This window comes from Lactuca serriola, chromosome 1, assembly GCF_051521515.1.
Source record: "Lactuca serriola cultivar US96UC23 chromosome 1, Lser_US96UC23_V15, whole genome shotgun sequence".
Classification (NCBI taxonomy): Eukaryota; Viridiplantae; Streptophyta; class Magnoliopsida; order Asterales; family Asteraceae; genus Lactuca; species Lactuca serriola.
The window spans coordinates 46,873,533-46,885,703 of NC_136408.1; the positions used below are offsets into that span (position 1 = coordinate 46,873,533).

The 12,171-nt window shown below is 35.3% G+C and overlaps 1 protein-coding gene and 1 long non-coding RNA gene across 2 annotated transcripts; one reads left to right on the forward strand and one right to left on the reverse strand.

Moving 5' to 3' along the window:
• Window positions 1–364: 364 nt before the first annotated feature.
• LOC145087009 (protein CORTICAL MICROTUBULE DISORDERING 1) lies at window positions 365–2,074 on the reverse strand. The gene is made up of 3 exons (XM_079024905.1): window positions 1,341–2,074; window positions 1,169–1,260; window positions 365–1,087 (listed from the first exon to the last, which is right to left on the reverse strand). Exons 1-3 carry the CDS (start codon window positions 2,004–2,006, stop codon window positions 409–411), a joined length of 1,437 nt encoding a protein of 478 aa, XP_078881031.1. The 5' UTR covers window positions 2,007–2,074; the 3' UTR covers window positions 365–408.
• Window positions 2,075–4,326: 2,252 nt separating this feature from the next.
• LOC145068338 (uncharacterized) lies at window positions 4,327–5,290 on the forward strand. Its single transcript, XR_013688960.1, has 3 exons — window positions 4,327–4,855; window positions 4,944–5,018; window positions 5,107–5,290. It is a non-coding gene; the product is annotated as an uncharacterized LOC145068338 (long non-coding RNA).
• The last annotated feature ends 6,881 nt before the right edge of the window (window positions 5,291–12,171 follow it).

Here is a 12,171-nt window from a genome sequence, read left to right on the forward strand (position 1 = left end):
CACCTAACCTTTCTACCTCCAATTCCTTAATACCACCTCAAAAGAAGTTAACATTGCATTCTATATAACACACGTAAATCAAATCTACTTAATCAACTATGTTTGTTTTGTCTAAAGTATCTTCCGGGACTTCTTAGTTAGGGAGACGGTTCATGCTGGAGAAGCAGGGTACATGCTAGATCGGATTGATTCAATCATGTGATTTCGCATGTACACTAGCTCTCCATCTTGAACCTTTTTCCTTAGATTCTTCACAATGGAATCACAGGTATGATCAAACAAATCTTTACAAATCATAAATATACAAGTAGTATATAGTCAGTCATGAATCTTGATTTTTTTGTTAAGAAATAAAGAATTCATGTAATATAAAAGTTACTTTGAATAAATTAAGGTAAGTCCATTGGTTTATACACGATCTAATCTGTTTTTTTCTAGAGCAAAAGCAGCCGAGTCTACATGGACAAGCAAACAAGTATATATTTTTTGCTTCAAACGATCGATGGTATCCACCACAACTTCTTTTCTCTCGGAAATCATCATCATCTTGCTTCTTAATTTATCCAGCCACTCATTTGCTAGCTTGAGTTGACACAATGTCACAGCAATCTGATTATTTGGTTCAGTCTTATTTCCGACATTATTATTGTGATTAATTTTCCCTTTCCCTTTGACTGTTTCAAGATTCCCCATTTGAAACCCGACATCTAGTGCTCTTTTCAAGAACTCTAGAAACCATGATTCCGTTTCTTCTAACAACATCTCTCTTAACTCTTTCCCCTCTTTCAAACCATCTCCTTTTGCCCATTCCAGTTTATCAGAAACACTTAGCTCCATTGAAGTGATCTTTGGAGTCTTCGGTATACTTTTACCTCGAGCAATCCCTATCTTTTTTCCAGATTTTTCTGTATTTTCTGGTGCTTCCGAGTTACTTGAAAACTGATCATGAAACAATCTGTCCTTCGTGGGGACAATACTGTCATTTTCTTGTTCTTTGACTTCTATCAGTGCGTAAAGTGAAAAGAATTTGGTCAGAGACTCGTGGGGTTTTGCATGTGATGCGGATGAACAAAGCTCACCAAACATTCTGACATGAGAATTTACAATAAAAAATTGTTAGATATATTTTCGTTTTCAGTTCTTCTAAACTGCCTACAAAACAACTTACTGGAGGCATTTGACAAGATTTGCTGCTTTTATGGCTTCCTTTTGAGCTTCATCTGCTACAAGCGAAGCTAACATTCTCCTTCGCATCATTCCCTTGTTATATTCAGACATGTAAACAACTCGTTTAATTCAATTTTCAAATAATTTAATTTGGACAAATTTTCTGAAGATACCTTGGCAGGATTTAGCAGCTTAGAAGGCAGAGAGGACCATGAAACTGTTTCTGGAGAACTTTTTTTGTTTCTCCTTCTTGGCAATTGCAGCGAGTTTGATTTGATGTTTTCTTGCTTAATCGTTAATGGTTCTTTGACACACTCATTCTCATCTTTCTTTAAACCATCGTTTTTTGCCACAATACCTTGCAAATACCTTGAAGCAACTGTAACTTTCTCCTCTTTGATCACAATTTTCTTTTTTATCATCTCTTTCGCCTCCACCATTTGATCACTGGACTTCAAAGCTTCAGATGGGTCTAACATCTGCATCAAATCTTTAGGGTTCCCAATAAACGGATGTCTTCCTGGAACAGGCCTAACTCCGACAAGAACTGGAACTGGAGTTCCAACATCCATTCTATCGATCCAAAAGAATTGACCCAGTTGCAGTTTATTGTTTAAAATGAGTTCGTTGTCTTGTTTTGAGAGTGATGCGTATGTGGAATGAGATGAATCTGAGATTTTGATGAAGAAGCCATGGTTTGGCCATAGTTCGGATCCGTTTAGAGCTGGAACAATGCTGATCACTTGCAAGAGGATGGATCGATATTCACCACGAACTTTTATGTTGGAATTGATTGTTCGAAGTAGTTTCAGGAGCACTCCTGGTGTAAGAGATGCCATTTTTTTGAAAGAAAGTAGATATGAAGCATCAGTATTAAAATATGAAAATGGAAAATGAAGAAGAAAGGAATCTATTTGCCAAATTTTTGGTACCTTACCATAATGCAACTTTGACTTGGCTTTTAAGCAAAGGGAACTTTTTCCGCATGGGAATTCACTTGCTTGTTGATGAAGCTTTGAAGGAGAAACTAGCTTTTTGACAGCAATGGAGGAGGTTAAATTGGTAAAATTACCAGCCTAGGGTTCTGTTCGTGGTCGACTGTCTCTTTATCGGAAGAGCAAATGGTTCTATTGGAGAGGAATGAAGTTGCAATGTTTTAATCACAGGTATTTTGACTATTCAAGATCTAAAACACCCTTTTCCCATTAATAAAAACATGATAATCACACAAAAATGACAAAAATGAGTGTAGTTGAGTTACTTAACAAATAACTATTTTTTTACTCACAATAAAATGGTATATATATATATATATATATATATATATATATATATATATATATATATAAAAAAGAAGTCTGATCTTAGGAAAAGTAAACTTGATGCTTTTTTGACATATTTGGTCCACAAATTTAAATATTTTCATTTTCTACCTTGATTTTAGGATTTTAACCCTGTCATTGATCGGTGAGTCATGTCTTCACATATTTGGACCAACACTTTAAGGGGTTGTAACTTTATCCCCCTCACATGTGTCTGTCTATACTACTCTGAATGAGTGTCCTCCTACCGCCCCAAAAATCGATTGTTGTCACCGCTTTCAAATCCAATATTCCCCACCGTCTCTAGACTCTTCCACTATTGGCTGCTTTCTCTTTCCCTTGTCGCCATTTTTCTCTCTTTATTGTTGCTCCTTCAACGTCGGCTACGGTTAGTTACTCCAGGGTCACCATCTCTTAACCCAATTGACTTTCTTCCTTATCAGTTTCCCTTTATGTTCCACTCCACCGCTTATCTTTCGTTTATTTTAGTTTGCTCTAAGATTTTACTTCCCGATCTTTCCACCACCGGTCCCTTTATCCTCCCCTGTATCGAGTCTCCTCCGCTTATCTTTCGGTTATGACAGGTGCTTTAATGATACGCAATACGTGTCCTAAACGCATGTCGTAATTTTACGACACGCAAATGCGTGTCATCTTCCTTTATGACATGACCTTCCTTGACACGCAATGCGCGTCGTAAATAGACGACGCGCAAAAGCGTGTCGTCTTTCGTTATGACATGACCTTCCTTAACACGCATTTGTGTGTCGTCTGAGCGTTTTACAACACACATTGCGTGTCGTAAAAGGTTGTTGTTGTAGTAGTGCGGTAATCGGTAAGAGACTACCAATCAATTAATCTTTCCTTTTTAAATATTGATGATTCAGTACTTCACTTGATATGCGAAGTGTTCGTTTAATGCTATGTACATAGCTAAGTTTTTTAATTTTCTAGACATACCTATACATAGTTTAGGATATGTTAAGTGTTATTTTAGTTTTAGTTTAGAGCATCACATATTATTTATGTGCATGGAATTTGACATTGTAATTGATTAACCTATTCTTTATGTTTTGTGGTTTTTTGGCATCTACATAGCTCATTTTTTTTTTTTACTTTTCTAGACACATCTACACTATTGTACATAACTTATTCTATGTCAAGTGTTAGTTTAGTCTAATGTTAGTTTAATATACATTGTCCTGATTTTTTTTTCACTATGTAAGTCGACTATTTTTCTTTTATTTCGACATTTTAATTTTGATGTGCCATTTGTGCAATGGGAAAACAGGTTTAACCGGGAAATTAGAAGGAATTTATAAGTATTTGGTGTTCGCAGTAGCAGCAGCTGCAGCCATGGCTGATAAGTATGGAATTTAAGTCTGGGAAATTGAGACTACAATGGGTTGACTATAAAAAGTCAAAGAACATAACAAAAGCTCAAGAACCCGTTTTAAAGTTTTGAATTTCCATCATTTTTTCCTTGGTTTTTCATTTATCTGTTATAAGAGTTTTAAATGTTTTTTTTTTAATTCACTAGGAGCAAACGAGGCTTTCCCCCATTAGGTCGTGACTTTTTAAAAATTTCTTTCTTTATTTTTTTCTTTCATTTTATCAAATACATTTTAAACATTTTTTTATTGATCCTTGTGTGGCCCTTACCTATATTCGTTACAAAATTTTGGTCAATAGACTAGCTAAATTATTATAGATACTGCAAATATATAAACACTTTTTCCTTTAAAGTTTTGTACAATTCTGATTATATCTTTTCATTCCAAACATTATTGTATCATATGATAAGACATAAAATAAACATTGCAGATAGGTGCAACCCAAAAGTTGGAAATGATAACTTGGTGATGAAGAGTTTTCACCAAAGAATAAGCATGGAAGTTCGCTTTACATTTGTGTTATATGCGATGAAAGAGGTAGGATCAAATTTCTCAATTTCTGGAATTAAGCTTCCACATTCTTTAGTCATTCATTGTTGAACATAAGGATCTCTAGCTCCATTGTCACCTTTCTCATAGTAGATCTATTTTCTCCTGCTAAGTCAAGGCATCTCTATGCAAGCTCAGCTACTACCTATAACTGTTCAACACTCCCTTATCTTAACACTCTTGGTTCAATAATTTGCAAAAGACGATATTCATTTTTGGAGTTGTCAAAGTTAGTTTGGGCCTGTATACAAGGTATGACATATATAAATTTCTTTCAGTTATTTAGTACCTCTATATACAATTTAGTTATAAGCCGTAGTAAGTTGAGAATCTTAGCAGGGTAACCTTCCCAAAGGTTAAGAAATTTCAGTGAAAAGGTTTTCAAACCATTTTGGACAAGGTTTAGAAGAGTTTAAAATTGAGGTTATGGACAAGACTTATCACCTATTATTTATACATATGATGGAAATACCCCTGTATTCAAACAATATATATATATCTTTTTTTACAGAGAACAACTTGGTTGGGAATATTTTACATGTGCATGCCAACAGGAGTTAACGTAGGTTATGTTTATGGTGGATAGGTAAGTAATTTTAATTATAGTAAAAAAGTGTAAATATAATTTTAAACAATGAAACTAATGACTTTTATTTATTTATTTTTGTGTTTAGGTTGGAGATGAATTTAGATGGAGGTATGTTTTTGGTGGTTGTCGAGGCCAACACAAATAATAACCCTAAATATTACACACTAAAATAGTGTATAGTGGTAAAGGGATCGAATCCACGGAGATTGGTTCAATTTATAACTCTGAAAAATTTCTTTGTAAAAATACTTGTAAAATGACAATAAAAATAAAATGGGGGGTTTTGGTGTTTTGAAATACTTGAAACAAACTAGAATTAACTATGATTTAAATAGACAAATGCAACAAAAATAAGAGTTTGATGTAAAATCAATAAGGGAGAGATGGTTGACTTAAAGTTTCCTCACTTTGACTTTTGATGAACATATCATTAGAATCCAATGGTGCAATACTTTGATTTAAATCCTTAATTTGGCTATAGTAATCTAAGGAGCTTGAGATTACCTAGACTTTTCTTAATTGTTGAAATGGCTAGAGAAGCTCATAACAATTTCCTTAGTCAAAGTCACTAATTCCAAATAGCATGTAATTAGTGAAAGTCAACTAGCATTAAGAACCAAAAAGTCACCAAATCCAAGAGGGGTCAAATGCTTTCACCACCATGTTGGAGGAAATGTTTTTATGATTGTGTGAAGCAAAAACAACACAAAAATCATTTGTTGCTTGCTAATTTGAGGATCCTTTACTTAATCAAGAAATTAGCCAACTAATCACCACAAACACATTTAAACTCATGAACTAAAACATACAAGTAGTGATAAGATGTTAAAACACAAAACATTCCCATAAAGATTTAAGAACATGTTCATGGATTCTTCAACATTCAACAAAATTTCAAAGGATTAACCAAAAGTCAACCAAGATTAGTTTAGCCAAGCATGGCTAAACCCAAAGAAACAAAGTTAGAGAAAATTGTACCAAACATTAAGCAAGAATCAAGAGGTAAAAATATGATGTTCTTCAAGTGTTCTTGGCCTTCCAAAGTCTTCAAAACTCCAGAGAGAATCTCCAAAAATCGGATGTCCAAGAGTCTCCAAAAGATGGGCACCAACCTTCCTCAAATAGCCTTCCAAATGGATTTCCGAAATTGCCCCTGCAGGAGGTTGCGCGACCCGCGTGCTGCTGCGCGGGTGGGTTGCGCAGGTGGTGCCTGACATGGGCTTCTTTGAGATTTTGGGCCTCCAAAGCATGTCCCACTAGCCCAGATCGAATCCAATCACCTCCTAGCCCATTTTCTTCAAGTTTTTATTCATTTTAAGCCCAATTTGGCCTCTCCAAATCCTCCAAACTCGCCCGGTAAATAATCTACGCACGCTCGAATAAACTCCCGCGTATTGCAAATTTAAAGTTTATTTCTCTCCAAACCTTCAAATAACCATCAAGCTCGCTCCATGCATCATCTCCACAATCACCAAGCCTAACATCATTTTTGCCTATCAAATCTCATCGCTTCCCATACATCCCGAACACTCCCGCTCCGCTAGACCCGAAAACCTGCAATTATGCTCACAAGATTCGAAAGTACTCGAAATAGTCATAAAATAACAAAAAGGGAAATATGCATGAAAATTAACTAGATTATGGATGAAATATGCTAAAATAAACTATAAAAAGAAGTAAATAAAATGAAACTACCAGTTTTTTTTAATGAGTCGATTTTGATGTTACTTTTGAGGTACAATGCCTTAATTGTAAAATAAGTTAACATACAATTCTGATTCTGTAATGTTTTTCTATATAAGGACCAATTATGTAAACTTTTTTCTTCAACATGGACCATTTTTGTAATGTTTTTATACTATGGAGAGCAACTTAGTAATCTTTTTGTTTTGTCACAAGGACCAATTTTGAGATATTTTTCTACACAAAGACTACTTATGTAGATACATAACTCAATACTCTCACGCATTACTTTTGTTCTGGCATTTATTACTATTATCAAATTTTAGATTGTGTGATTATAATTTGTTGCATGCATTAACAATCTTGAAGCAAAGCGGAGTAAATCCAATGTTTAATGTCTATCTAAGTTTTGAAAAATATATTAGGTATGTAATGATTCTCAATGTGATAGTATCTGATTTCAAAAAAAAACACATTTATGTTATTTTATTCTCTGATCTAAAGTTAGGTCTGATGAAATTCAAAAATAACTATTTCATTTTAGTTTTTATCCTTACAATTTAAAGTATCAGTCATTTTCGTTCAATATTTTTAAGCTATGCATTACTTGATTTTATAATCTCTTTTCTGATCTCCTCTGTATGCATTGAATAACATCGTACATTAATTGCTTTTTTTTTCTAGCATTTTACTTGTGTTTCTTTCTATTATAACAATCTATGTTCAAAAGTTTAGCCAATTATAGTGATGCTATCCAAATACAAAACATAGGTAAAAGCTTATTAGGAAGAATTTTCAAAATGTTCTAAATTGATCGGAAAAAGCCAAAAGTGCATTGCCATAAGTAGGTAGATTTTAAAGAAAGAAACTTTGTTTAAGTAAGAAAATGGAGTTGACTGTATTGTGGTTTAAAATAATTTTGAACATAGAGTTGGACAACTGATTGAATTTGCAGATGAGTAAGAAAATGGAGTTGACTGTATTGACTACGTTGAAATGGAGAATGCAAGTAGTTCATGAACTCCTTCAAATTCTTATCATTCTTATAGTTTTTCATATGCCCATTTTACGTCATTTGGTGTTTGTTTTCTGTCTTTCATGAGTCTGAAACATAAAGTTACATGAATGCATTTTGGCTGCATTATGTTTTGCACTTTGCAGAGATTACAAAGAAGAGTTGAAGATGTTTATGGATTTCTTTGAATTTGACCTACTGAAAGACAAATTTTTTGTTGACATTTTACTTTGACTATTATGTGTTTGTAAGACAATGTATTATACTTTAACATAAAAAGCGACACCTTCAACCTTATCATCGCAAAGGAAACACTTCTAGTTGGTTATTAATTTCGTAACAAATCTTATTGTGAACTACAACAATATTGCCACTGATTTCAAACCATTAGATCATGCAATAAACAAAAACTATATATATATATATATATATATATATATATATATATATATATATATATATATATATATATATATATATATATAACAAAAATTACGAATTATAAAGTTTTTAATTCGGACATTCTGACAGAATATGTTTGAATGTGTTCAAAAATAAAAATATTCTTAAACCATAAAATAATAAAAATATTCTTGAACATATTTCTTGATCATGACTTTAAAAATTTCTTGTAGAATAACAAAATTCTCGAACCATCAATTGAAGAATTAAAACAAAAATTACATTAATTCTTATGGAATATATGTACTTGTGGGTCGAAGGCACTAATGCTGGCCCATTGGATTAGATATCCTGGTTTGCTATATGTTGGTATGTTGTAGTGATCTGTTAGATATGTATTCTGGTATATAGGATGTTGTCATGCTGTAGTAATCTGTTAGATCTGTATCCTGGTATATAGGATGTTGCATTTTTGTAGTGATCTGTTAGATCTGTATCTTGGTATATAGGATGTTGTTATGTTGTATTGATCTTTTAGATCTGTATCCTGACATTTAGGATATTGCTATGCGGTAATGATCTGTAAATCTGCCTGTTATCTGCTTACTGGCTATATGTTTATTTGTTGCATATGTTGACGTAGTATGGGTGTAACGACATAAATTTTTAAACAAATTTTTCATTTTCAAAACATTCTTTTATCCACAAAATAACATCAAACATATTGTTTCAAATGTATTTATCACAAACACATCTCCCTAGAATCCAAAACATAAACTCCTCAAGTGTGTACAGATCATGTCGGCGCCTTCCCGCGCTCACCACTGGTACCTGAAACACATCACACAACAATTGTAAGCATAAATGCTTAGTGAGTTCCCCAAATCAACACATACGCCACTCAAGGCTATAATACGACCCATTGGTCGATGTATCTCAGCAGGACCCTCCAGTCCCGTAGCTCGATGGACCCTCTGGTCCGGTCATAGCTCGTTGGGCCCTCCGGCCCGGTCTGTATCGTTGGACCCTTCGGTCCGGTCTATAACAACATACAACATACACATAACACATAACACATAATCTCATATATGACACTTAAGACCCTCTAGTCTACACAATATACCACTCTAGGTAATGTATAGTGAGAAGACTCACCTCGATGTCTCGGTAAATATCTGACTCGGAATAAATGTGATCTAGCCTCCGCCTAATCACACAAAGTAATACACTCATAAATACAACTGTACTCAACCCTAAAAGTCAACAAGGTCAACGGTCAACTTTGACCGGACTCGGCGAGTTGTAACGCCCGTAGATCAGGGCTAGTCAATTTAGAGACAATAAGAGTCAAAAATGACTTTTGATAGAAGATTATTTAGGGTGAATAATCCTAACTAAGTTTTAGTATATGTTACAAGGTTTCCGTGCATATAAAGAACGCCAAAATCCGAGTTATAACGAAGAAGTTATGACCTGTCGAAGTTTCGCGACAGAACCGGCACGACACAGCACGACGTAAAACAAAAGTGAATTTACGTTAGAGCGATATTTAGCCTTAGCAATCTAAACGAGAATCGAAGATCTCGTTGTTGGTATCGAAGCGATAAAAAGTTAGGCGAGAACGGACGTCAAACGAAGAAGTTATGAATTTATAACGAAGTTTTCTGTCGCGGCCTATTAAAAATAAATAATAAAAAATAAAAGTCAAAATTAGCCGACGGAGTCTAAACGAAAGTTGTAGAGCGTAGTCTCACCTTCGCGTGGATATAAAGAACGTCGAAAACGGAGTTCGTATGAAGAAGATATGAATTTCCGAAGTTTATTAATCAATTTGTATTTAAATTTAAAAGGAAATTCGGAAGCATTATCCGAAGGAGTCACCGGTCTGATCCGAGGTACGCGCCGCGTACTCGAGTACGCCCCGCGTACTCCGAAGTGTCGAAATTCGCAGCAAGTGGCTTCGGATGACGCACGCAGTGACGTTTTTCGGACCAGTACGCCCCGCGTACTGGCGTACGCCCCGCGTACTCCGAGGCTCCAGCCTCCTATAAATAGGATGCGAGGGCAGCCGACCCAATTGCCAATTTCTTCTCTTCTCTCTCCCGTTTTGCATCGTTTTGCATGCCAGAAATACCCCGACGCCCCGGTATTATTCTCTAGCCCCGAGGCAAGTCCCGAGATCCCGAAGATCCCGAGAAGTGCGGTTCCCGAGCCGAAGCTCTGCCCGCGAGAAGTTCGATTTTTGTGGAGATCTTCCAGATCTGCGGTGGATTACTACTTCTGCAAGTCGTAGTGCTGTCCGATCATCTTCTGATCAAGTGAGTGTATACTACCTTTCATAAACACGATAATAATACAAGTATGGTTTGAGTGTATTAAGTATATTGTTGTTTATATGTGTGGGTGTGTAGTTGATTTCTTCTAACACATCAATATGAAGTATTTGTTATGAAATACGTGCTATGTGTTTATATGTTATTTGTCTATTTGAGATGGACATGGAAATTGGAGTTTTATACAGGTGTTAAATGATTTAAACTGTGTAAGTATTTATATCTACAAAATTGTTGGGTAGAACAAGGGTAGATGGGATAGTTGGTGACTATGGAGTTAGCGCCTACTGTTAGATAAACCTTGGTGACTATGGAGTTAGCGCCTGCCGTTAGATAAACCTTGGTGACTATGGAGTTAGCGCCTATTATTAGATAAACCTTGGTGACTATGGAGTTAGCGCCTATTGTATAAACCTTGGCGACGATGTGACTTCGTGCCTATTTGATGAACCTTGGCGACTATGGAGTTAGCGCTTGTTAAGTAAACCTTGGCGACTATGGAGTTAGCGCTTGTTAAGTGAACCTTGGTGACTATGGAGTTAGCGCCGCTTGAGTAAACCCCGACGACTATGGAGTTAGCGTCTGATAACTATGGATTTAGTACTCGATAGATAAACTTTGGCAGTAATGGATTTCGTGCCGATTCCTTAGGAATAAGTGAATGAAGGATAGTTGGTTCTTAGGGTGAAACCTTAAGAAGATAATGGGGATGGGTATTTGGGTTGATTGTTTGATAATTGAACATAACAAATGTATTATTGTGGGTTGAAAACCCTATATGCTCACCAGGCTCCCAAGCCTGACCCACTCAGTTTTCTTTTCATTACAGGTAATGACACAAGAGTATAAGTCGGCGGACTTGACGAGAGATTTTGGATTATAGATCAGTAGTTGAATAACTATTGTAAAGTCTATTTTATGTTGTTTATGCTTTTGGTCTGTAACGAACATGACATCCCGAGGTTTTATTATTTAATGAAAATACATTCTTTTCGAGAAATGTTTTGATAAAATGGTTATCATATTTTATTTTGGGAACAAATTCCGCAACCGTTTTCTTTAAACGATCACTCTGATTTTGAAAACAAAGCATAAACAAATCGGTCTTTTCTGGCCGTGAAATTGGGGATGTCACAGTTGGTATCAGAGCATTAGTTTAAGCGAACTAGGAATTTGTAGGATTTCTAGACTTAAACTTAGAATGCTAAGCAATGATTGCGAGTTGAGTGTGTCCATTATATTTTAGGTAGTACACCTAAATTGACACAGGCACTATTTTATTTTAGGAAAATTTCCTAAAATGCTTTTACGTGCTAAATGTTTTGTGTGATAGCTATATTGATGCTATTATTTGTTCGGATCTATGGTCTGTTGCCGACCGGATCTGGAAACCTTATGTGTATAGGATTCTAAGCGTACGTCTACGATATTAGAACTAGCATATAAACGTTTCGGAGTGATAAGGATGATTTGAATATCTATCGTGATTAAGGACCTAATTTCACCATATTCGGTGTATAGATCAAAAATGGTGAGAACGAGGAGTGGAGTTGGAAATGCTGATGAGAACAGGAATCAAGTACCAGTAATTGAACAAATACCTGTTGTGGCAGAAGCGCCTGAACCAATGACAATGGCCGGAGTTCAAGTGATGATCCAGGCAATGTTGAATAATCAGATGGAAGAAACTAGACGTCTGATCAGACAAAATCGCGAG

Excerpts from the sequence above, each read along its gene's own strand:
- LOC145087009 (XM_079024905.1), bottom strand. The coding sequence starts at position 2,006 with ATGGCATCTCTTACACCAGGAGTGCTCCTGAAACTACTTCGAACAATC. Across the intron at positions 1,261-1,340 it reads AGCTGCTAAATCCTGCCAAG|GGAATGATGCGAAGGAGAAT; the intron begins GTATCTTCAGAA and ends GAATATAACAAG. Across the intron at positions 1,088-1,168 it reads AATCTTGTCAAATGCCTCCA|AATGTTTGGTGAGCTTTGTT; the intron begins GTAAGTTGTTTT and ends TTCTCATGTCAG.